Genomic DNA, 27531 nt, shown 5'->3' with positions numbered 1-27531 from the left:
CAGTACTTTATAAAGAGCCTGAACTGCTGAGAAGAAGACCATTACGTACAACTTATCCAGAGTTTTGTCCTGTAAGCCCTCTACTATAAGCAGAGTATTTTTTCAGATGCATAATCATGATTGATCAACAAAGTGCTCCCAACCACGTTAAGATAAAAGCTTCACAAGAATGAAATGTCATATCAAGACAACTAATAGGATATTATGCAGTTACCAATCTGGGAAATGGTCATGCAGCTATGTATTATGAAGTAAAAATTTATACTGCATGCGCAATGAAAATATGAATGATTGCTAGGTTATTTTTCGGCAATAAATTGGAAAAACTTTCACCGAGACTGTTAAGTACATACAACAAACGTACTCACTCATGACTTTACTGAAAACCATACCTCTTGAGTAAAATGCCACCTTCGCTCTGAATTAACAGTTGCATTGACAATGTTCTCCTCGATAACTTCTTCAGGCAAAACTGTCAGTAATTCCAAAATGGCATGGCTCCCTACCCCATGTCCTTGTATTTCACTTAGACTTGCAAAAAGTTTCTCTACTGGCTTCTTCAACTCCACTGCCCGTAAAACCAATGCTGATAAGGCAAGACATACCTGTGTCAAAAGCTGGTTCATGACAGAAAAAACACAATTAATAGTACATATATACTACCTTGCCATTTTAAAAATACACAACATAAAAAACCACGTTCATGGGTTGACATGTCAGACATGGAACCAACCTGAGGAGGCCCCGTGCTGTACTTCTTTGCAGATACAAGCAAAGCTGCTTGTAAAGCACTTCGAAATTCAGCTTTCAGAGCCACTCCTTCACTTTGAATCTACCAAACATAATCATAGACATAGATGAACACACATGGCAGACACATCAACATACAAATCAGACTTAAACGTTCCCAACTATAGGCTAAACAACAACTTTGATGAAGCCCCACTGTCAATAATATTGTAAAAAAGTTTGCTTTAACAAGCATCTTACACAACATAAATACCTAGATGAATCCAAGATAAGCCCAGATTCACCTTTGAACTAACAATGAGTACAGAGAGGTACAAATAAACGCTCTCTCTCTCTCTCTCTCTCTCTCTCTCTCTCTCTCTCTCTCTCTCTCTCCAGAGAGCACTAGAGTCTTCGCTACAGCTGGGATTGCAGGGAGATCGATCATGTTGGTATGCAAAAATGGCATCTTGGTTTCAGTTACATGGCTTTAGTATGGACTGGCTATCCCCATTTCAGTACTCTCTGATACACCCTCCATCCCCCTCACAAGGGCAGAAATTACCAAGCTCATAAGACAAGACTTGATTCAGTTGGATACGAAGAGGACATGGATACAACCTACACATGAGCTAGGTACGAAGATGACTTTCTATAGAGAGCATCTTCTCCAACTCACAGAGGATGGTTTTGTGATCAAACCAGGATACATGGATACTCATCTATCCCACGGGATACGATGTGCTATTGGTCAGATACGCACATCCTCACATCAGCTAGAGATGGTGTTGCTGAGAGGAAAAACAGGTCACTTACGGAAATGGCACAATGTATGGTCAAAAGTCAAGCTTTGCCGCATTCCTTTTGGCTTGAGGCCATCTTGTGTGCCACTTATGTACTAAACAGGTGTCCTACGAAAGCTTTGTAGTCTATTACTCCATATGAAGCATGGCATGATAGAAAGCCTTCTATTGAGCACATGCGTGTTTTTGGCTATTTGGCATATGCTTTGGTGCCACAAACACAGCGCAGAAAATTGGATGATAAAGCTGTCAAATGTATTTTTGTTGGTTATAGTGCTGAAAGCAAAGGTTACAGGTTGTATCATCCGCAAACAAAACGTATTCTGGTTTCACGGGATGTAGTGTTTGTGGAAGATTCTGTTCAACCCTTGCTGTCATGTACTAGAGACAGTAATGTAAGCTCACAGGACATTTATGACACTTTCTTGCCTCTTTTCAGTGGTGGAAATACGAATGTAAGTTCCAATGAGGCAAATGTACAACCTATGGGGGTTTTTGAAAATGTTACAGATCAGCCTATTACTGATGCAGATGTACATGATGTACTTGATGATGAAAGGGCTGAAAATGAGCAGGCTAGAGGTATGCCAAAATGGCTGGTGCACACTTTGTGTGACAGTAAATTGGATGTACCTTTGTCTAGTCGTACTCGTTCAGGCTCTCGCCATGCATCTTATGCATCAGATTGTTATGCTTTGGCTGTGTCTAGCTTACATGATGTTGAGGAACCTGTCTTTTGATGAAGCACAAAATTTAGAAAATTGGATGGCTGCCATGCAATCAGAATATGATGCACTTATAGAAAATGACACATGGACTTTGTGTGATTTGCCTCCTGGCAAAAAGGCCATTGGTACGAAGTGGGTTTACAAGTTGAAACGCAAGCCGGATGGTGAGATCGATCGCCATAAGCCTCGACTTGTTGCAAAGGGTTATGCACAGCAAAAAGGCATACATTATGAAGAGACCTTTGCTCTCCCACTTGTCGTATGACTACTGTGCGTTTTCTATGTGCATTGGCAACTCATTTTGGTTGGGATGTACATCAATCAGACATTGTTACTGATTTCTTGAATGGTGACATATTTGAGGAAGTTTATGTAACGCAGCCTCGCGGTTTTGTCAAGAAAGGACAAGAGGACAAAGTGTGCAAATGTATTTGTATGGGTTGAAGCAATCTCCTCGTGCTTGATATGAGAAAGCTGACACTCATTTGGTCAAACAAGGCTTTCGTAACAGTCCAACAGAAAGCACATTGTATGTAAAGCGTGAGGGTGATGTACTTCTCATTGTGGTTCTTTATGTAGATAATTTGCGGATCACTCGACCAAATGAGAGACATATTGCTGAATTTAAGGCTGATTTGAATGCTACTTTCAAGATGAAAGATTTGGGGTTGTTGTATCATTATTTGGGCATACAGTTTAAGCGGTGTGATGGTGGTATTGCCTTGTGTCAGAAAAGTTACATAGAGACATTGCTATGTAAATTTGGACTTTGAAGTTGAGTCTACATGATGCTGGTGATCCTGCTGATGTCACTCTTTACCAAACTATTGTTGGCTGCCTCATTTATGTATGCAACACGAGGCCCGATATTCAGCTTGCAATCTCACAAATCAACAGATTTATGCATAGCCCACGATCTAAGCAATGGAAGGCTGTCAAGAGGATTTTCCGCTACCTTAGTGGCACTCTTTACCAAACTGTTGTTGGCTGCCTCATTTATGTATGCAACACGAGGCCGGATATTCAGTTTGCACTCTCACAGGTCAGCAAATTTATGCATAGCCCAGGGTCTAAGCATTGGAAGGCTATCAAGAGAATTTTCCGCTACCTTAGTGATCATTGCCGCCAGACCTACATGCTTTTTCGGACTCAGATTGGGCTGATTGTTTTGACACGAGAGTGTCCACAAGTGGTTTTTGTTTCATGCTTGCAGTTCATGTATATCATGGTTGAGCAAGAAGCAACCTACTGTGGCCACTTCTAGTTGTGAGGCTGCGTACAGGGCAGTCTTCACAGCTACGGTTGAGTGTGTATGGCTCAAACGCCTTATGGCTGATTTGGGTGTTGGACAGGACACTGCCAACACTATCTACACTGACAGTCAGAGCGCATTGGCAGTTGCAAGAAACCCAGTTTTTCATGCTCGCACAAAGCACATTGAGGTGCATTACCACTATATCAGGGAGAGGCTCTCAGCAGGAGAGATCAGCTTGGCTTATGTACCAACACAGAACAACCTTGCAGAGGTATTGTCTCATGAGAAGTGCGAAGCTTTCCGCAAAGCTTTGGGCTTGCTCCCCTTTGTGGACTGATCATGTCCTCAAGGCATGGCACTTCCCTTCACTCATGTGCCAGCTCTCGTTCACCGCATCACTCCAGGGGGGAATTGTTACCATATACATGTGGTAGTGATGTGTGTGAACACACTAGGACCGCCGGGGCATTTTTTCCCTCTTTACGAGGTTTTTTCCCCGTGCATTGTATATACGCCCATCACTCTAGGGCTATCCATCTTTCTATAGCACACTATGTAACACACTCTCTATTGTGTGCCTTGAGCTTCCTTCGTCTTCTCCAATCTGTGTGTGTTTCTCTGCAACCCTAATTCCAACACATTGTACCAGACCTTGTGCAATCTAAAGCAAAATTCAAATACCTCTCTAGCAATAGAGAGGGGGGCCCTTGGAGGGGGGTTTGGGGCCCCATCTAGTGTCGTCTCTTCTCTCTCTCTAGCAATCTCATGCACTTGCACTAACAGTTTCATTCTCTTTGTTTTGGTTATTGCATATTCTCTCTCTAAGCAGGGAAGACTCTCCCTTCCTCTAAAGTAAAAGGAACCTTGAGTACTCACTATTCACATGTCTTTTTCTAACCATATTTTGCAGATTGGCGTCCAATTATGCAAATCAGATGCTGAACAAAAGAAGGCTTTCCTTTTCGGGTTAGACGAGTATATCAAGTTCGATGTGCAAGTTTTCAGCCTTACAAACTACAATGATGCCGTCAAAATTGCTTTGGCACAAGAGATGAAGCACAACAAAGGTAAGCCAAAGGAGAACAAGTCGAGTACTTCTTAGAATCAACCGAACGGCAAGACCAATGGTAAGCAGAATGGTAATTCTTCTTCTCAATCTTCTTCTACACCTCGAGCACAGAACTCTCACAATGATGATAAAGAAAAGGCTAAAACTCAAGAAACCCCTAAGTTCACACCTGATTAAAAATTTGCTCGAGGAATTTTAGGAGGTAGGTTAACTCTTGAAGAACGAGCCGTCCATGAACGAGAAGGAAGATGTTTTGAATGTCAAACTAAAGATCACATTAAAAGAGTTTGCCCTAAGAAAGCACCTAAAGAACCCATAAACGAACCCACAGAATCCACATCATCTGTTAATGTACTCAGTGAGAACACTAATGTGTCCGAAGAAAGCACCTAAAGAACCCATAAACGAACCCACAGAATCCACATCATCTGTTAATGTACTCAGTGAGAACACTAATGTGTCCGAAGTTTCTCATGATCATGTAGATGAGTCTCTCATACAGTGTTATGGTCATGTGAATAGTAAGGCATTGTGATCTTGTTTGATACAGATAGTATGCATGGTGTGATTTGTGATTCTCTCGTGAAGAGCGTACGTTAGAAGCTCTTCCAATAGATCCCATTGTGATCTCTGGATTTGCTCCTGGCATGTACTCTTCTTTCACGCATGAATGTCTTGATGTGATGGTGTTAGTTCAAAATGTCTGTTTTCGTCGTAGATTTGTGGTTTCTCCTTTCAAAGGATGTGATTTGATTTTTGGCATCAAGTGGTTTGAAGGTTATAATCCACGCATTGATTGGAAAGAAAACACTCTCTCTCACACAGTTGAAGGAGCATTGCATGAAACGGAATCTCTTTTTGGCATTCCTTTTTCGAAGGACGACATTTTTTGCATGATAAAACTGTCTGTACCGAGTTCACCTTCGAATGACCATCAATTTAGATGGTTCCAGTCTTGTGAGCAATTTGTGGTTTGGATGATTGTGTTTCTAGTAAAGCTAACCTCATTGCATATACGATCAGTCAACCAGGACCGATCTTGGCTCTCGAGTGGAGGTCCAACGAACCCACTCAGAAAGTATTTTTTCTTCGCATGATTAGTCAGTACACATTGTTCCAGTCTCTCGTCCGTGACACTCTTGTATATTTTCGTCACCGTCTTTATGTGTTACCTCCTCATAGGAACTCCATATTGCACGATGCACATGATTCACTCATGGATGAGCACGAATGTAAACAGATCACTCTCTAAAGCAAATACCTCTCTAGCAATAGAGAGGGGGGCCCTTGGAGGGGCGTTTGATACTCCATCTGGTGTCGTCTCTTCTCGCTCTCTAGCACTCTCATGCACTTGCACTCACAGTTTCACTCTCTTTCTTTTGGTCATTGCACATTCTCTCTCTAAGCAAGGAAGGCTCTCCCTTCCTCTAGAGTAAAAGGAACCTTGAGTACTCTCTGTTCACTCATCGGCAGCTTACACCATCATTCACTTCCGCTGCACATCACATATGGAGCACTTCTTGCCCCTCTCTGCCACTCACAAGCCTCTCTCTGGCTGAAGCTGGTAGCGGCAACAATATTCATGTGACTAGAAGGCAAGAGTCCGTGCCAGTGTTGTCTCCACCACACCAGCAGCCTCTTTGTTGTCCTTCCCTAAATCACTATCACTGCTTTCATCCTAATGCTTTCTTTTACCTTTGTCCTTTGTAGAATCTTTGTCTTTGCCTTTGGATCTACAATCCTTGGCCAAATGACCACGCTTTCCACAATTGTAACGACAGTTCTTGGTCTTCTTTTTGGAATCCGAAGCAGCAAATGCTTCACCACCTTTCTTAGAAATTTGAATTTTGCCATGAGTTATCAACACAGCTTCCTCCTCGATGAGAAAAGAGGTGAGATCATCAACTTCCACCTTTTACTTCGTGATTTGTAGCCAAAGTATTCTAGCCACCGTTTCATATGCCTCAAGCAACTTCGAGAGAACCAAAGCAGCTAATTGAGTACTCGTCAGTGCACTTATCATAGCCGATAGTTGATCATGAATAACTTTAGTTGTACGGTGCAGCAGAAGTGAATGTTGATATTGCTCAAGATGAGTGCTCCGAACTGAGCTCAAGGATTCCTTTTACTCACGGAAGGGAGAGCCTTCAGTTCCTTGAGAGAGAGAGTGCAAAGATTACAAACAAAGTGAATGCTACTGTGAATGAAAGTGCTAAGAATGAGAGGAAGAGAGAAGAATACGACACCAGACAATGCCCCGCTCTCTATGGCGAGAGAGGTCTATGCTATAGATTGCACAAATCTGGTACAATCGTCTACATACAATGGACTTGCCGACGATGTCGACGACAATGATGACGACGATGAGGACAAGCCGAAACCTAAAAACGCTAGGGCTGAAATGCTGAAATCTGGAAAACACTGACTTTCTGTGTCACGTGACACATCCAACCCTATGTGTCCGTGGACAAGCTACAGCATGATCAGGGTTCAGTCAGTCCAGTCGATCTAGATTTAGAAGTGACCTGGCACTTTTGTGAGTCTATTCGTAGACCGTGCATGCCCAGTCACTTAGTGTAGATGCATATCCTCTGGTTGCGCACAGCATGATCTTACCCGCAGCAAATTTCAGCCCATAGCGTTTTTGGACAGCAGATACAAGATTGCAAGTTTCAGTCCTTAGGTCGGTCTCGTCATCCCCATCGTCATCACCGACATAGCCTAGACTTGCATCAGTCTCACGCATACCATTTGTACCGGTTTGTGCAATCATAAGTAGACCACGAGAGTGGGGCCTTCGGAGGAGGGTTTTACGTCGTCTCTGGTGTCGTATCTCTCTTCTCTCTCTATCTCTCAGTCTCATACACTTGCACGCACAGTCCATTCACTTTGTTTGTGATCGTAGCATTCTCTCATTACGAACAGAAGGCTCTACCTTCCATAAGAACAAAAGGAACCTTGAGCACAGTTCGGAGCACTCATCTTGAGCAAAGCGCAAATATTCATTCCGCTGCACCTAACATTGGTATCAGAGCTTTGGCAGTGTTCTGTATCACTCAAGGAAAGAACCACAAGAATCACAAGAATTTTTTTTGCTTGTTGCGGTCGCACGAACCCAAGTTCGCTTGGGCGTGTCGATTCCTAATCGTGTTTTTGAAGAGTGACAGGAATCCCAGGAAAGAAGGGCTTGTCCAGCCTCCCCTTGTGCCTCTTTTCACTCATTGAGAGCGGACCGTGCACTTAGCAGCCGGCCACTCGACGTGAGGTGGGAAAAGGCAACCTTGGTGTGAGCGCAAGGCCGCCAAGGGGTGCGCCCGCAGAAAGGAGTAGAACTCGGGTGAAGAGAAGATCCTACTCAAACATAGATTGCAAGCGAAAGAAAACCTCAAGAACCTCAAGACCTTAAGAACCCAAGAACCCTAGTGCACGGTCGTCACTCAAAGCGGAATGGATACTTCGCAACCAGGTAATGAGCATTAGAGAGGCGACGAAGAATTTTCCCCACCAAGAGATTTTTCCGACCCTCCCCCTTCGCCATCTACGCCACAAAGTGTACCAAACCCTATGGAGGCAATGGTCAAACAGATGATGGACATGATGGCCAAACAAGAAGAGACTCGCATTGCCTTGGAACGCGAACGCGACGAACGAAAAGAAAGAAAAGACCTAAGAAAAGAAGAAGCGGCAGCAAGACGCGCGGTCTGGGAGGCCGAGCGTGAGGCTCAAAGAGAACTACGCACTCATGAGTTGGTTCGACAAGTACTTGCCTCGAAGTCCGAACCAGCCAAGATCGTGGGAGTTCCTCAAGTGGTGCGAGCCACGATGCGGATTCCAACAACCCAGTCACAGAGAAGTTGACTTTCAATAAGTACGATGGTAAGATGGATGCTACGGTTATTCATTCTTGGTTGCATCAATTTAATGCTTATTTTGCGACGACTAAGAAGACAGGGAATAGCAAGGTATTGACAACAGCTATGTACCTTGCCGGTGATGCTATCAATTGGTACCACGCATGGCAAGAGGCACAGCTAGCCGCGCACCTAGAGGAAGTCGACGAACTCACGCCCCTTTCGTTCAATTGGGCTGATTTCCAAGACAAGCTCAAGGCGCGGTTTATGCCACCTCAGTACCTCGCACGATTGAAGGACGATTGGCGCGCTCTCAAACAAAATGGTATGCCGGTTATGTCTTTTTCTAATCGTGTTTTGCAGCTAGGTACCCAATTACGCAAGTCGGATGATGAACGCAAAGAGGCATTCCTTTATGGATTGGACGAGTATATCAAGTACGATGTCGAGGTGCTCGATCCAATCGATCTCAACAAGGCGGTAGCGATTGCTCTCGCGCAAGAGATGAAGCACAACAAGGGAAAGCCTAAGGAGAACAAGACTTCCACAAGTACCTCGCAGACTTCTCAGAACCCTCAAAACGGTAAGAATGGTAAGAATGGTAACTCTTCTAGCCAATCTTCCAACAGTCTCTCAGAAAAGAATTCTTCCAACGAATCTAAGGGTAAGGCTAACACAATTGCTAAACCTAAGCTTACTCCATATAAAAAGGTAGCACAAGGAATTGTTGGAGGATACATCACGTAGGAAGAGCAAAGTACTTATTCTAAGGAAGGTCGTTGTTTTCATTGTCACATTAAGGGTCACGTAAAAATAACATGTCCTAAGCTTGAATCAAATGAATCTATAGAATCCACAGAACCCACTTCCTCTGTCAATGCAATTAATGATAACACGAGTGTGCCCCAAGTTTCTCTTGACCCTCCCATTGATGATTCTCTCATTAAATGTTATGGTCAGGTGTCGGGGCAACGTTTTGTCATATTATTTGACCCAGGTAGTATGCATGATGTGATCAATCCCTCTCTTGTTGAGAGAGCCCGCCTAGAAGTTAGTCAGAGATCTCCTCTCGAGGTCTCTGGCTTTGTTCCCGGTATGGACGCTCTCATCACGCAGGAGTGTCTTGGTGTGTTGTTTGCAATTCAAGAAGCTGCCTTCACTAGAAGATTTGTTGTCTCTCCTCTCTCAGGATATGATATGATTTTGGGCATTCGATGGTTTCGTGATGTTAACCCTCTCATTGATTGGGAGGCTAACACTTTCACTCTCAATGCCAAAAGTGATTCTCCCATTGTCATTCATGGAGAGGACATTGTTCGTTCTCCATCTCTCATTGCTAATATGCAGGACAAGATTGAACGGATTCATGAAAAGGAGACTCTCTCAGTCTCTTCTTCTCCAAAGCATGACACACAGAATTTGCATAATGATAAGCATGATGATTTGGATGCCAATGACAAGCATGATGATTTGCATGATCAAGATGTGATTTCTCACAAGCATGATGATTTGTATGATAAAGACGTGATTGCTCACAAGGATGATGGTTTAGTTGATGCTTTTTCTAGCGAAGCTAACCTCGTTGCAGATTCGATCACTCACGAAGAATCGATCTTGGCTCTCAAGCCTAGGTCCAAAGAACCCTTAAATGAAATACTTTGTGTTCGAATGATTCGTCAGCACGCATTGTTCGAGTGTTTCATTCATGATCGTTTCCTGTATTTTAGTCAGCGTCTTTATGTGATCCCTTTTCCTAGGCATGACATATTGTACATTGAGCACGTTTCACTCATGTATGGGCACGAATGTATGCGGATTTTTCATGAAAAGCTGAAAAGTATGCATTCAAGGAAGTCACATTTCATGTCTATTCCTTGGCACGACACAGTTGTAGAAAGAGCACATAAAAGTATGAGCACCAAGCATACGCATTTCCGTTGTGAATTGGCACAGTTGATTGCTCTAGATCAAAAGAGAAAGATTCGATCTCATTGTTTGCATATGTTTGGTGAACGGTTTGTCACTCCGTCTCTATGTTCATCTACATTGCATACACAATCTTTAGAGAAGACAAGATTTTTTCCAGTCACTTTACATAAAATAGGTATGTTCATGGTTTTGTGTTGGAAATGGTTTCAATAATTTTCAGCAATGGAGATTCTTGAAGAAGAAAGAAGCCAAACTATCGACAAAGTTGAAGCATTGAAGGAGCCACAGAAGACTGTGTCGCTTTCAGTGCGGCCCAAAGAAGCAAGCGTTGCAAACCTTTATGAAGTTCAAGTACCGCACGACCCACACATCAGAATGGGCTGGCGAAGAGTCCCTTCCAAGATTCCGGATGTTATTGGCGATCTCTCTCGACGCCATACAGTTCGGTCCCAGTACCTCACTTTGAAAAGGAGGGGATGTCACGTGACACATCCAACCCTATGTGTCCGTGGACAAGCTACAGCATGATCAGGGTTCAATCAGTACAGTCGGTCTAGATTTAGAAGTGATCTGGCACTTTTGTGAGTCTTCGTAGACCGTGCATGCCCAGTCACTTAGTGTAAATGCATATCCTCTGGTTGCACACAGTATGATCATAAGCATTCCCATATGAATCCATCAGAATCAGTTAGGGGAATTTTCCAGTGCATTTAACCTATTTTCTCTATTTTTGACATTTTTCACTTATTATTTTTAAGTGACTTTTGTTGGAAAGTAGATAGAGCAAATTGAGTAAGTTTGTATATAAGCAAACCTAAACTAGCACTAAATGGCAGAAGAGGCAACAAGAGCCAAGCTCAGCACACAACTTCTCAACAAGACCTTGGCGGTTTCCCCCACCAAGCAAGAAGAACTTCAGCAACCTAGCATTTTCCTTGCACTAGCGTTTTTGAAAAGCATCTCAAGCATGGCTTTTTGCATCAGCACACCATCGCCAGCAAGTCAAGCATAGCATTTTTGCATCAGATCTTCACCGCCGGCAAAGCCCATCATCTAGCATTTTTGACAGTTCAGGCCTGGCAATATTCAGCAGCAGAAAGACCAGCAAATTCAGCCCTAACGAGTAGCAGATTCAGCCCGGTAAGAACCTCAGTTTTCAGCCCTAAACCTGCAGAATTTCAGCGACAAAGACCCACAGAAACAGCCCCAAAAATCAGCGTTTTGGACCCGCAACAGATTTCAGCCCATAGCGTTTTTGGACAGTAGATACAAGATTGCAGATTTCAGCCCTTAGGTCAGTCTTGTCATCCCCGTCGTCAACGCCGACATAGCCTAGACTTGCATCAGTCTCATGCATACCATTTGTACCAGTTTGTGCAATCATAAGTATACCACTCTCGCCACTCTCGGCGAGAGTGGGGCCTTCGGAGGAGGGTTTTACGTCTCTGGTGTCGTATCTCTCTTCTCTCTCTATCTCTCAGTCTCATACACTTGCACGCACAGTGTCCATTCACTTTGTTTGTAATCATAGCATTCTCTCATTAAGAACGGAAGGCTCTACCTTCCATAAGAACAAAAGGAACCTTGAGCACAATTCGGAGCACTCATCTTGAGCAAAGCGCAAACATTCATTCCCTTGCACCTAACATTTTGTAGAATACTGACACTGTGTAGGCGAGGATGGCGAGGATGGACGACTCGCCAACGATGCGCTGAAAACATAGATGATGAAATCTGAAAACAACGAACTGAAACTGTAAACGCTAGTTGATCTGACAGTACGACAAGGATCTGCTGCGGGTAGGTGAGATCTGCGAGGCTAGGGGCTAAATCTGCAATGGCTAAGGGTTGAAAACTGAAAATGCTAACTGACATGGCTGATCTGGCGACAGGCAACTGCAAAACGCCAGGCCTGATCTGTAAGAAAAGGCGCCAGAAAACGCTGGGGCTGATCTGCAATGGAAAACGCTAGGCTGATCTTGTTGGCTGAAAACGCTAGGCCTCTCTGCCGGTCTTGCTGAGAAGGTGCACTGTAAGTTGCTCGATCTTCTCTGCTACCTCTTCTGCTTGAATTGAGCGCCATCTCCTCTGCTTATATACTTGCTGAAGGCTGAGTCAAGCAATCATCCCTGTAGCCCCACGACCCTAGAAATTGATGCAATTAAATAATAAAAATGCCAAATTTCCTATAAAAAGTTGTCCCAAAAATGGCTGGAATTCGGACCTTCTGCTCGGACAATGCATATATTGGGTGGTATTGGGTGTGCAATCAGAGGATATGCAACTACTCTAAGTGCCTGGACATGCACGGCATGAGCACAGGCTCACAAAGGTGCCAGAACACTTCCTAGGCTAACCTGAACCCTAGACCTAAGATAGCTTGTCCACATGCACATAGGGTTAGGTGTGCACGTGACTGGCATACCATTTTGCTTGAGACTGCGCCAATCTTCTTTCAACCGCGCTAAGTACTGAGGTGGCATAAACCGCACCTCGAGCTTGTCTTGGAAGTCGGCCCAATTGAAAGAAAGGGACACGTCTTCTTCGGCTTCCTATAGGTGCGCGGCCAATTGTGCCTCTTGCCACGCTTGATACCAACTAATGGCATCACCAGCAAGATACATGGCTCCCGTCAAAACTTTGCTATTCCCTGTTTCTTAGTTGTCGCAAAGTAAGCATTAAATAGATGCAACCAAGAATGAATAACATTAGCATCCATCTTACCGTCAAACTTACTAAACGTCAACTTCTTAGTGACCGGATTGTTGGAGTCCGCATCTCTACTTGTACTACCTGATGAACATCCCACATCCTTGATTGGCTCGGATTTCGAGGTGAGTACCTGTAGGACCACCTCTTGCATGCATTGGTCGCTCTGCGCCTCACGCTCTAATTCCAAGGCCGCTCGCCTTTCTTCGACCGCTATGCGTTGAGCTTTGCGTGCTTGCTCACGCTCAAGCTCCATAGCTGCCCTTCTTTCTTCGCGGTACCGATCCATGGTGGCACATTGCACCTCTTGTTGTAGCATCATGTCCATCATCGACTTGACCAAAACGTCTGAAACCGGCCCGTGGGGCGGTAGGCTTTGGCTTTCACCCAAAATTCTTTACTTTAGACACACACAAAGAGGGAGAGAGTACTTAGCAAAAGGAACCTGCAACGGGAATTAACACTTAAGCACACACACGGCTCGGAAGCTAGAATGCTCCGAGCAGACGCCGACATCCTGCAGGCCCCAAAATTGGTGCCCCTTTCGGTATTTCTTTATACTCTAACAGAGGGAATAAAACCTGTGATTTTCTATGAGATGTCCAACATAATCCGGGCTGAAAACCACATGTTCTAGCCCGATTTCGGCAACATAATTGTACTAGGACGCTTCACAGACAATACTAGGAAAACTTTGAACCATCTTTCCATTGCACCTTCATCTCTTACCAATGTTCATTCAAACGAGTGTTATTGCTTTAGCGCATAATCCCGTTGTTTATGGACAGACTAAGCACATTGATATTCATTATCACTTTGTTCCAAATTACAATAAGGATGGTCGTATCCACTCATAGTATTGTCCCACCCTTGACAATTTTGCAGATCTTCTCACCAAGCCTCTACCTCGACCTAGACCGGATTATCTTCTTACGCAATCTAGAGTTAGACCGAATTGGACCACCCTTCCTGCCTAAGTTGCACATCAAGTTTGCATGCCCATGATAGCCCAATCCATTTAGGCATTTATTAGCTTTTAAGCTGCTGTGACATATTTTTGTGAGAGGTGGATTATTATTATCTTTTTAAGCCACTTATCATTATTTTTAGGATGTGATGGTTTTATGAAAGCTAGGCAGTCCTAGCTGAGATGCCTCCTGTTTCCATAGCTCTAGGCCACTCATATCGGTATATAAGTGATCCTCTATCCCCTCATTCTCATTATCTAGTTGTATGAGCACTCTCTAGAGTTATTGAGTTATTGCACTTGGGTCATTCCCTCTCTCTTTGCCTCTCTCTCAATGCTCGTCTCCTATATATGCTCTCCTCTCATTCCTTCATGAACATAACTGAACTCCTTTAGCACATTTGAAAAAGACTCTACCAAAGAGGTCAATTATCACAAACCTAGTGTCAACTATCAACGTATGGAATTCGCGTTTGAAATCTTTTAGCTAATTGTTGTTTCTTTAGAAATCTTTCATGAAAGTATGCACCCGCAACTTCCTGTATTATAATGAACGTTTACACGATACTATTTTTTTCGATGGCATCTTGATAGAGTCTTGGGACACATCCTATGGCAAACTTCAGTAAAAAAATTCCGAGTCTTTCCTAGAAATCAAAGTAGATAACAGACCTTTCTTTTGAGAACTTGGGCAGCAAAGAGGTGGAGCTCATAGCCATAAATATGATGAGGAGGGTCAAAGGTGAGGATGTTGGTTGCCACGTCCCAGGCTGCATCAGAGTGCTGGAACTGAACTAGCCATTGATTTGCGGCAACACGGTTGCAAGAGAGAGAATCATGATTGAGCACCTGCACTGCCTGTGCTACATGCATGGGAATTTCCATTTACGAGCTGCAGGACGGTCCTCATAGCCCTAGCAGCAACCCATCGGTGGAACACTCATGAAAGCCAATGTTTCATGCTCTCCACCCAACGACCTTTCGCCTTCAACCTTTCCAAAAACGACGCACAGAGCTTGCGCATTTGCATGCTCTGCTAAGTGCGCTTTATTACCACCAAAATGATGTGTGTGTGTGTGTGTGTGTGTGTGTGTGTGTGTGTGAGAGAGAGAGAGAGAGAGAGAGAGAGAGAGAAGTTCTAAGCAGGGTTAGAAATATACACTTTTCCTAATCGGTAAAAATAAGGGCAAACTTTGAAGCTTTTGCTGGTAATTACACTAAAACTCATGTAAATTTGCCAGTTTTCTTAAAGGCAAGCTCAAAATCTAACTGGGCTTATACAATTTCAGCCGGTTACACTAGAAAAATGGAAATTCCCGGTTGTAATTTTGTAATCAAAAAGTAGTTGAAATCCTATTAAATATCTCAGGTAAAGGCAAAAATCTTGGTTGTCTAGGTAGTTTAACCTTAAAAATCAATATACCTAGATGAATCCAGGATAAGGCCAAGAAAATGGTTTTCTTTGAGATGTAATCGTAACAACAATGGTCTCAAGAGGGGGGTGGGGGTGGACGGGCGCAAGAAGAAGAAGAAGAAGAAGAAGAGGAGACTTTTTGTCGTCATAGGAACAAGCTAGAGAGAGAGAGAGAGAGAGAGAGAGAATTTTTGGCATGTCAAAGCAAGGACTATGTGGAGGGGTGAACTATAGATGTGACCTTTACTTATAAGATTAGTTTGAGTTGGGTGTATTTACGGATTGATCAATTTCTCTTGGTTCTATCAAAAAGAACATGATGCAATTTCTTTCATAGATTCGAAGTTTTTAACAATGATGAGTTTATGCATGTTAATGTTGTTTAAAAGAAGTTTCTTGGAGGATTTTTTAGCATGTTGTTGGAATTAAAATTACAACATTTAATTTCCCTCACTTTTTGTGTGCTATATATATATATATATATATATATATATATATATATATATATATATATAGAGAGAGAGAGAGAGAGAGAGAGAGAGAGAGAATAACTACCTATTTATGTTTGGATTCTTTTCTATTTTGATAGCTCGGTATACAAAATTTATTTTGGTGAAAACTAGAGTGTAGAGAAACAAGTGAAAGGGTCACATTGGTTTTCTAAAACAATAAGAAAGTGATAAAATAATTAGGTTGAGTTTATCTAGAATTATATAAGGTGAAGCATTGTTCTGGAATGTCTCTTTTATTAAGCGATCGAGTTTCCTCCTTGCAAAGAAGCAAACCGGAAATACTAGCAAAATTTTTGAAATTTGCCGGATTTTTTACCTAAGTTCTCACATATCTTATCAATTTTTCTTCCCTTTACCATGGTTTGCTCATTTATATGTGTGTGTGTGTGTGTGTGTGTGTGTGTGTGTGTGTGTGTGTGTGTGTGTGTGTGTGTGTGTGTGTGTTCCAATAACAATATAACATAAACACCAAAGAATATAACATAAACACCAAAGAATTATTTCAAATTACAAAAGACACTAGAAACTATGTCAGTGAAAAGGTGGTATAATTCCCATTCATGGTACAAAACGGACTTATACATAAGTACAATAGAGTAAGAGCCTGAAAATGTATTCGTCCATCATCTTCACTCCAAGGAACTTTGAAAACCATAGTTGAGAAGGTAACCCTCACCTGCACCCATGGAAACAACACAACATTTAAATCATAACATATATTCAGAGATGGTTCCATTTAAGAGCTCTTTATGAGATAAAGTTCAGCAGAAGAAGCTATTCAAGTGCCTCTACCGGTATACGCATGAGGAATACTCACAACCATCAAATAGTTCGGACGGCAGTCCATTTCAATGCCAAAAGTCACATGAGAATGAGTTGGAGCAGCAAAGTCCATAATAGCTTGCTTATCCTTGCTATTTGCCATAGATCCGACATTTAGCATTACCCCTTTGCAGGTAAAATCCTCACAGTCCTAGAGTACAGACACTTCTCTCAAATACACACACCACTAATGCTAAGTAAGCATGTAAAGCCCACCTTTTTATAGGTTTTGGAGCAAGTGGCCACCTTCCTTCTTAGCCGTATGGCAGGCCCGGCTTCAAGAGGGGAATGGTGTAGTAGCACTGCCATGTACACACACACACACACACACACACACACACACACACAATGAGATAACACTTAAGAGGGTGTTGTAGCACGGGCCTGTCAGGAGGGAGCCACCGTGAAGTTTAGCAAAAAATGACAAAGTTTTCAGAGCCAGGAAACCTGCCGAATGAACATATGTGTGTGTGTGTGTGGTGGCATTTAAGGCGTCAATTAAGTGTCATTTAAGGCACCACCAAAATCTCAACTATTGAATTACCTACTATATTTCACCCAGGACTCCCTAGGTCAGTTAGCCCCAGAAAATAATGTCCAAGGAATTTAACATATTATCCTTACATTATCCTAGCCGGGCAAAAGAACCACCCATATTTGGATCAATTCGAGAATCACCAGTTCCAGTATCCCAGTACCAGTATTGGTACAGTATTAATGCACAAGTAGCACCAATATCTGTACATAAGTAGCATCAGTCCATCATATTAAAGTACACAACCTGTACTAGTACCAATACCAGTATAGTACTAGTACACAAGTAGTATCAGTACCAGTATCACAAGTAGCACCAGTATCTGTCCAGTATAATATTGTACACAAACAATACCAGTTCCAATATGGGGGTTTCCGATTACCGAGCAAAAAAAGCTGAGCAAAGACACATTCCGAGCAAATCTAAGGAAAATTTGATACAAGAGCAACAATTGTGAAAGAAAAAAATTATGCCATGCATGTTATTTTCAGTACCACAAATCTTTCAACCGATCGACACAAATTTAGATTTTAGAACCATTTATAATATTGTATACTCGTCACATAACGCAGTTCCAAGTGACATACATCCTCTCCAAAACAATTTACCCAAAATTTGGGACCTACATTCCCCAAAAAAAGTCAACACATAAACTCGCAAACCTATGATACTATCGGAGAGCCTCCTAGAGCAGCCTGAAACAACTCCACTTTTGTAAGTGCATATTGGTGCACAAACTCATGGACAACGGAGTCCAAACCCAAGACTCTAAAAAACACAAAGTAGATGTGATTGCAACAAGGAATGTATGCAACACATTATTTATTGTGTCTTTGAAAATCCTCACATGAGCATCATGGGAAGTTTGCAAGTGTGAAAATCCTCACATGAGCATCAAGGGAAGTTTGCAAAAGATATAAGAAGATATATCTTGCAAGATGTTGAGCTAAAATATTTTGAAGAGGCTTAAAAGACAAGAAATAAGAAAAAAGGATAGGATTATTGGTGTTAATTCAAATAACATTTATTGACTAATTTTAAGTGTCATAAATAAGGTAGGCAATGATTGCTTTTGTCATGCGAGAAAAAAAAATTCATTAAGGATTTCTATTTGGGGAGCATCTTTGAAAATGGAGTAGTTGTACTGTCTTCAAGTATGTACAACACCGACGAGTGGCTACCACTAGGCTTGGAGAAAATACATTTTCCCCTTACCGAAGCTTTTGTCTGTATTTACAGTAAAACTTATGTAAAATTTCCCGTTTTCTTAGAGGCAATCTCAATATCTTATTAGAATTTTACAATTCTTGCTTGGTTAAAATACACTAGACCCTTTCTTTTTCCAACATTGGATGCCACATCATGGCCCATGGGTTGAGATCGACAAATTACATTCCATGCTAAATTTTGCCGTCCACCGATCGACCCTAAGTTGTTGTTTCAAACACGGGACCGCGCAATGATCCAAGAGAGCTTTGAGAGAGATGACGTTGTTGCCACGCCGGCGGTGGCTGTAGCCGAAAGAATAAAGCTTTCAATGTCAATTTGCAGGTCTGATCAATCAGCGCCCAAGTCACTGCCAATTGCAGGTACGCAAGAAATATCACCCTTGCCTCCATTTCTGCTGCTCATGCCACCTATTGCAATAGCAAGACAATCCACCAAGGGCATGTCGATCGACATCAGCTCTCACAGTGGGAGCTTGAGAGTTTCCTATAAGTTAGCCATTGCCCTTGGTGGATCGACATGGCTAGAGATCATTTCCTTTCTAGAGAGAGAGTGCACAATGTCTCTTTCATTGTGTTTAGTTTTCAACAAATGAATAACTCCCACCTTGCACTCTTGTAATTCACTCTAAGAAGTAAGTATTATCTCAAGGGACTTGCTCGATTATTTTAAAGCTCGAAGATACTCGCTCGTCAATTTGTAAGACTCTTTCACTACCAGTTTATCACATAAGTAACAGCCATCCAAGTTCAGTACAATACAATACCAGCACCGGCACCGCATAGAACCAATTCATAATGCATATACTATCCCTTACTCTATCCTAGTCGGGTAAAAGGTCAACCTATTTTTTTCACCAGTTCCAGTATCACCAGTACTAGACCACTAAAGCACCAGTCCACCAGTAGCACCAGTACCAGTACACAAGTATCATCAATCCAATATCTTACAGTTACACAATAGTACTAGTACCAGTTTAGTGCCAGTACACAAGAAGTATCGGTACGAGCTTCACAAGTAGCACCAGTACCAGTCCGATATAATATTGTACACAAACACACCGGTTACAATACCAGTGTATCACATAAGTAGCAGCAGTACTAGTTCATTACAATACAATACCAGTATCAATACAATATAGTACCAATACACACATAGCATCAGCACCAGTACATATGTAGCACCAATATCCAAATAGTACCAATATCAGTATAGTATAATATAGTACCAGTATAAATACCAGTCCACAAGTAGCACCGGTACTAGATCTAGCTCCAGTAGCAGTAGCACCACTTTTAGTATAGAGAAAGTTAACACATTATCCCCAGTAATGTGTGTGTAGTAGTACCCGTAGTAGTAGTAATAGTACCAGTACCAATAGTAGTAGTAGTACCAATACCAGCACCAGTACAGTGTGTGTGTGTGTGTGTGTGTGTGTGCGCACGCGCATGTATAGAATTTACTAGAATTATGCAAGGTGAAGCTTCACTTTAGCATTCTAAAAGAATATAATGCAAGAGAAGTCAAGCCATGTGAGGATGTGAAATGAAAGGTGAAATAAAAAGATTCATTTAATTTTAAGGTAAGTCTCAATCATCACTGAAAACATTGAAATTATGCCTAACTCAACTCTCCTATAAGGCTTCTTTTAGAAAGCCAAAAATTTGGTTTGACTCAAGTGTGCAATAGCAAGTTGTATTGTCCATGGAAATTTAAACCATCATCATTTGAAACTCAAGGCTAATAACTAGTGTGCCATGATTACTCTGCAGGGAATAGTTCATTCGATTTATGGAACTAAAGTAGCACTTCTCTCATGACCAAACCATAGCTAAACATCAGTCATTGCCATGTTGGATAGTATCTCTTGGACTAAACTTATTGATATGTATGTCCAACCTAGTAATCCACCACTTAATATGCCCCCATGAAAAGGAATGATGTACTTGATGTACTTGTATTTTGTGTTGAAAATTGATTCCAAAGCCCGTGTATACAAGTTATCAATCATCCAAACCTCACAAGAATAGAAAATTGGAAGTCAACACATGTCGCTAGTGATAACATTTTACAAACATAGGTTCAAAAGATCTGCTCGCATGCCATGCCCCAAAAAAAAAAAAAAAAAGTCACTCATATGTATGGCAAAGAGGTATAACCATCCTCACCTAATTATTATAAATGGTAGGAACATGCCCTTCTCTTATGTACTTGTTTCCTCCTCCATTTTTGAAGGATTTTGATATGCTTCTCCTCCAATGTTCAAGGTTCATGTTTGCTTCTATGTTGCTTTAGGATGGTCACCTTTTTAATGCATCAGGAGGAATTCATTACATTCAAGTTTAAGGAATAGTAGCATCACAATGATTCTATTGCAAAATGGTATGGGGATACAAATATTGTAGCAAGGATTGTGTAGGCTTACATAGCGTTGAAGGTGGAAGTAAGAAAAAAATGTTACAGCAAGTTCCAACTCTCCCATTCTCTTGAAACAAGATGCATGGAACACAAGGAGGGGATATGGGTTTGTATACAAACAAAAGGCTTCTCGTGTAGACAAGCATATCTTGACCTTCCCTTCTTGAGTTGTTGCATGTAAGAATTATCAAACACACCCACTATAAGCATTGTGCATGAAGATAGACCTCCAATGTGTATTGCTCATTCAATCACGGCTAGAAATTCCCAATAACAATGCATGCTTGAACTCATTTAGTCTATATTTGGCCCTAACTATCAATCTCAACATGATTGATATATTTTGCCACACCAATGATTTCCATATTGGTAGAAGCCTTCAAGATGCAAGCATAGTTTTGGAGAGAATCCCTTCTTTCTGATCCGTGGAGGTCATTCTAGAGCTTCTAGGGGCTCCCCTTCTAATCCTCCAATCATTGCAATATAGAGAATGCATATCAAATAGGAATCAAGAACTTCTTGATCGTGCAAGAGTGCACAACTGTTAACCCTCATGGCTCACAGACACCCTATCACCTACGAGACGGACGTTATAACCTACGGCGGACATTGTATTATTTATTTGGTAGAGTCAGGTACCGGGCTTGTCGGTCCAATAGGAAAAGGGTAAAAGTGATCGCCGATGAGAGGCGCACTCTAACTGGAAAAAAATGTATTATTTATTTGGTAGAGTCAGGTATCGGGTTTGTCGGTCCAATAGGAAAAGGGTAAGAGTGATCATCGATGAGAGGCGCACTCTAACTGGAACATTCAAGGGATTAGTTGGCTAAGCATGGGCGCCCAAGTGTGAATGGGGCGAGCTCATATAAAAGTCAACTAAACCTAAAATTCACTCATTCTCTCATTTGTGCAATAGAAGAGTGCTCTTGCTCCATCTCCATCTTCTTCTTCTTCATCTCCTTGTGTGTGTGTGTGTGTGTATGCGTGAGAGAGAGAGAGAGAGTGTGTGATCGAGCATTGTGATGACGGCACGACGGCAGCGAAGCGGTTGAGCGAGGCGGCTCCTTCTTCTTCGCGGCGAGGAATCCTCCACGAAGCAAGCGTAGAGCGGTGAGTGACACACCATCGCCTTCTTTGAGCTTACTAGTTTAGGCTTGTTGTGTGCCTGGAGCCATTTGTGGCTCGCACACGGTGTATCGGCAAGTTCCTTGCATTGACACGTGCGACATACGCACACATTTTTGGCACCATTCTTGGGGAATGCCGTGCATTAAGCTCGAGTAGCACTCTGTGCTTCTCCGTGGTGCAATTTCTATTGTAGGAAAGGTAAGGACGGAGTGTGTGTGTGTTGAGAAGAAGGATTTGGTGTTGTAGTGTGTATTTTTTTTGTTAATGGAGTTTTCAAAGGTACTGTGTTTATTCTCTGTGTATTAAGGTTGTTAGTTTTCTTTGTTAATGGAGTTTTCAAAGGTACCGTGTTTATTCTATGTGTACTAAGGTTGTTAGTTTTCTGTGTACAGTAAGTAGGAAGTAGATCTGTGAGAGTTAATAGAGTGTGTTAATGTGTAACAGTAGGTGTATTAGTTAGAAGTAGGTAGATAGAGTGTGTGTGTGCTCTCGCGCAGGCCGCGGCGACCTTATCCTTAAATTAAATTATTAAAAAAATAAAAAATTTAAATAAATAAATATATATATATATATATATTTTAAAAAAAAATTAAAAAATAAAATTTTGAAGGTACAATCAGGATTGGAAATATCTCCGAGACCCAAGCCCAAACCCAAGCCCAAGCTCACGCTCAGGCCTAGGCCTCAGTCGCCTTTTAAAAAAACGAATTTTAGCTTCACACGTAGCTAAAAATCGATTTTTTGAGGACCAACGGAACGTCAAATGCCCGAAAATTGTGTTGTAAAGCACACAGCGACCCTCTAAGTGATACGCTCGTTTCGAGCTATCACAACACTTTAATAAAAAAAATGAAACATTAAAAAATATTAAAAACGTAAAAAACACGAGTGAAAACGGACGCTTAAAAAAGGTAAGCGGTTAACCTTTGAGGTTATTTGCCGACACTTGTAGGGTGCCAAAGGCACATGCATCTGCGGTCTGGTTGTGTGCTAGACAGGGAGCAACTAGAGAGAATTTTGACTTACGCGAGTTCTCAATATCCACCTACTTTAGGTTCTCGACCCTCGGCGGGGACCCAAGGTAGTACAAACCAAGACCCGAACATAGCGGCTAGTGACTCTTCCTCTGACTACGACGTCATGGAGGGTTTCCCAATGCCTAATCCCGATAGCTCGAGCCAAGACATGCATGCCATGGGTCCTCGGTCCAGGCCGAGCGTGCTTAGCCGCCTGAAGGAAACCTTTAGTAGAGCCACTCGCTCCGAACATGGAGCTAATGATGTAAATGAGGGGGGTGGGGAAGTAAATTCTCCATTCGTGACAAACGTAGACCCTACACCGTTAGAGAATGTGCACGTGAATACTTCATTCACTGCACCTCCTGACTCTTCAGAGTTATTTCCCTCCGAGGTCATATTACCCGATGGTAGAAGCCAAGCCGAAGTGCAAGAGGTTGAGCGATATATCCTTGCAGCGAGGGAAAAGGAAGTCGAGAGCTTACGCAAGGCGGAGCAACGAAGAGAGTTAAAAGTGAAAGCTCCTATGTCAATATCCTTGCTAAGAGAGCAATCAAGTGCTCCTGATTTAGCAACCGCTAAGGGCCAACCCCTAGAAAGCAACATTGCATCTAGCTCAAAGGACACCCCTAGCACCTCAATCCTAGATGGAGTGTTCTTAAATGAGAACTGGGAGTACGAATTACTAACAGAGACTCTGACCGACCTATACACAGGTCACACCTATCATGTGGGTTGGTTAGATGTCCTACAATCCACAATGAGTGCTACTAGTGTAGAGGATCAACAACAAAGAGTTTGTGAGGTCATCCACAGGGTCATTGAGTTAGAGAGACAGAACAAGGGGATCAACATTTCTTCAACGGGTCTCATGAGATTCTTGGATACAGGGAAGGCTAAACAACCGACCTTATTACAAATGGCGACTCCCTCGGTAAGTCGGATGGATCCCCTATATGTTGTTTCTCCAGGGGTCTCAGTGCAATCTGAGCCCACAAGTGATAGCTTCACCTTTCCAAGTCTAGCTCATCTTTCCCTTGATGACACCACGGCTACCATGCCTACCCCAATGATGGGCATGCCAAGAAACACGCCATGGACCTCATTTGTTAGTAAAGCACCACTACATGGTAGCTCAATGCCTGCAACAGTACCTACAAGTTTGTATGTACCTATGGGTCATCACAATTATGTAGTCCCTACCCCTCCCATGCACCTATGGGTCATCACAATTATGTAGTCCCTACCCCTCCCATTGTTTCAACTACCTATGCTCCACAACCACAATACACAAGTTCTTATTTCTATGGGACTATACCGACTAGCATTAGCATGTCACATCCGACGTCTGCTATGCCTAGGGCCACCCATATGAACTATGGACCACCACATGGCACAACATCGTACCCAACGTGGAACCCAAGGGCTTCCTATGCGCCAAGCCCAATGCCAATACCTACTCCACATGTAGTCTCTAGAGCGCCTTCACCCACGGTGCCTGCTCACTTAGGTGACTTGGCAACATTTGCTCAAGCTATTGGTCAATCTATTGCTGAAAATATGCGTTACGCGCCTGATAGAGAGCCTAGAAGTAAGGCAGTACAAATAGCCAAGCTCACACAAAAATTTAGTGGAGACGGGGATGTGTGAAAGCATATCAAAGTGTTTGAACAAATATGCGATTCTCTAGGAGAACACAATGACCTACATAAGAGCAATGCTTTAAGCCTAACCTTAAGTGGAAAGGCTGGGGATTGGTATAGAACCCTAAGGGTGGAAGAAAAAAGAATTTACCCTACTCTTAGGAGACCGTCCTTAAAAGAATAAATACGAGAGGGAGTGCTTTGGGGTGTAGCCTCTCAGCTCCAGAAAGCCCAACGAGAGGAAGGAGAGTCGGTGAGAGACTTTATAAGTCTCTTGAAGCATTTGAATTCTCATTGTAATCCAAATGAGCGCTTCAACAATAACCAATTGCTTGATAGATTCATTAGGGGATTACGACATGAGGATATCTACAATGGCCTAGTCATTAGAGGTATCACCACTTGGGAAGCAGTCACCACCAATTGGAGAATAATTTAATGATTCAAGGAGAAAGAGTGTCTGTTGAGACTAAATCTATTAGCTCGCAAGCATCAGGGCATCAGCCCATGACCCTAAAGCCTATTGATAAGGAGCCAAAGATATCTGAGATGACTTTAGCAGATCTCACCAAGGCAATTCACGAGAGTCTTAGAGACAATCGTGCTCCGCAAAACAATCATATGTATCCAAGAAGGGAGCAGCAATGGTGCTCAGTATGATATGGACCGCATAGTACCAGTGAATGCCTTACTTTTAGAGTAAAATTCAATGGGAACTGCAATGCATGTGAAAGGTAATGTCATCAAGCTAAGGATTGCATAGTATTTAAGCGCGTGATGGCCAATAGACCAACCTTAGCATGGACAGACACACCTCGAGTGCCTGCATTGATGCCGGCCCCACCTCTTGAACAAACATCACAACACATGGTCGCTAGGGCCCAAAATGTTATTCAAACAACACCCTTACCGCCTCTAGTGCTAGGATCGCAACCACCACATCCGAGAATCACTTCTGTGAATCAAGTGGGTTGTGATTCATCTATTGCTTGTTTAGAAGGCTGTGAGAAAGACATAGATCCTAATATTGCCTATGGGATGGATGTACTTGAAGAAAGTCCACAATACTACATGGAGGACTATTGGGGACAAGTCAAACCTATATATCAAGTAGCTGCTCTTGTGGCAAGAGGCCAAAATATCAATTACACTCCTAAGAGACCACCTCTTCAATGCTATGAGTGTGGAGGTCCACATCATGTAGCCGAGTGTCCTATTAGGCTACAAAAGAACGCCACACTAATGCAAACCAATCAAGCGAGCATGTCTACAATGCCAATACTCATGTGTAATCTATGTGGCATAGATCATTTGATTGCCCAATGTCCAAGTAATCCAAATGCACCGAAGATCACGCCATTAAACTTGATTGAAGTTACCGAGGAGCCATCACAAAGTACACCTGTGGTACAAGTAAATGTACTCACACGATCGATGCTCCAAAAACAAAATTATATTCTTGAGGAAAGAGACACGACATCAATTGGCCACTGAAGAAAACACGAAGAAAGAGATCGCAAAAAGTAGCGAAGTCAGACCCCAGTTCAAAGATCAACATAGGGACTGGTGACGACCCCGTATATATGAATGACTTTGAAGAGGATTCTGATTCAGGAGAAACCATGCAGACCAAAACGACCACTAAGATAGAAACCAGCAAGGAAGATCTTCGTGAGCCACAATGGCCAGGATCCAAGAAGAAGATAGGAACTTATGCAAACCCTACAGAGGAGATTGAGCGAGTCAAGCAATTAAGGAGTTTGGTAGAAGATATCCAAAGGGATCTAGAATCAGCACCTAGGAAGATCCAGATTACAAACACCGTGTTCTCTACGCAACAAGAACCTCACCAAGACCATAGACCCTTAGCCATACCTAGTGTCATCCAATAAGAAAGTGACTTAAAGTCATGGGAAAGTGGGCGTACTCACTTCTTGATGGAAAGAATGTTTACAGAGGGACTACTTGATCCTATCGAAGAAATGGAGATCCCATCTTCCCCACATCAAGGGACTAAAGCCGAAAAGGTGCCGTTAAACATTGCCAAATTGATGGATTTCATGTCTTCAGAAGTTAGAACCACCATCATGTCCAAACTATATAAAGACCCTGAGCTAGTCTCAGCTCTTCGAGCCTTCCTCAATGGAGAACTAAAGTTTGGGCTACCACAATTTTCCCAGATGGATGGAGCTGGGGAGATGCCAACAGAGGAGGAACACTTAGATCCACAACCCAACCTAGATGAGAACCTTGTTATAGAAATACCTGTTAACAAGTTGGGATGATACTTTGAGGGTGATGAATCCAATGCGACCATACCAATCACTACTAAGGGATTAACTGTGAAGGGAATCCTTAATGGTGGCGCTGGGGTTAGCATTGTGACTAAAAATTGCTGGGAAACTATGGGAAGACCTTACCTTGCGACCACAACCATAGTAGTGAAGATGGTCAATGGGTCTATTGTTAAACCTATTGGGATGCTAGAAGATCTCAAGATCAAGGTCTTTGAACATAAATAAGGATTACCTTTATTGTTATGGATTTCTCCAAACACACTATGGCATCGGAGATGATCTTAGGACGTCCTTTCATGAGGGAAGCAAAAATGGTGCATGACTGGTCTAAAAACCATGTCTACTTGCAGTTCCAAGATTCTATCATTCGAGTGGATCTTGTGACTGGTCGAGCACATCCTCTAGGAAACAGGTTTATAATTGATCATAGATCTGACACCACAGTTCACTCGGCCCCATTGCAGTATTGTTACACGTGT

At 42.5% G+C, this 27531-nt stretch overlaps 1 protein-coding gene across 2 annotated transcripts in view; it reads right to left on the bottom strand.

The window, feature by feature from the left end:
• The window catches only part of LOC147430560 (ARM repeat superfamily protein), a 230405-nt gene extending 215224 nt beyond the window's left edge, over positions 1 to 15181 (bottom strand). Inside the window, exons 1-3 of one of the 2 annotated variants that reach the window (XR_015185630.1) lie at positions 14713 to 15181; positions 734 to 832; positions 393 to 617 (exon numbers count right to left, since the gene is read on the bottom strand). Coding sequence is in view for 1 of the 2 variants with exons in the window: in XM_086493156.1 (XP_086349282.1) it covers positions 393 to 617; positions 734 to 832; positions 14713 to 14925 (537 nt within the window). In the remaining variant the exon portion in view is untranslated. The remainder of the gene's footprint in view (positions 1 to 392; positions 618 to 733; positions 833 to 14712) is intronic. The other variant, XM_086493156.1, reaches the window with a different exon arrangement.
• Positions 15182 to 27531: the final 12350 nt, after the last annotated feature.

The sequence above is a fragment of the Adiantum capillus-veneris genome, chromosome 21, assembly GCF_014529385.1.
Source record: "Adiantum capillus-veneris isolate H3 chromosome 21, ASM1452938v2, whole genome shotgun sequence".
NCBI classification, from domain to species: domain Eukaryota; kingdom Viridiplantae; phylum Streptophyta; class Polypodiopsida; order Polypodiales; family Pteridaceae; genus Adiantum; species Adiantum capillus-veneris.
The sequence above is the reverse complement of the archived record's forward strand: the minus strand, read 5'-3'. Positions and strand labels throughout refer to the sequence as shown.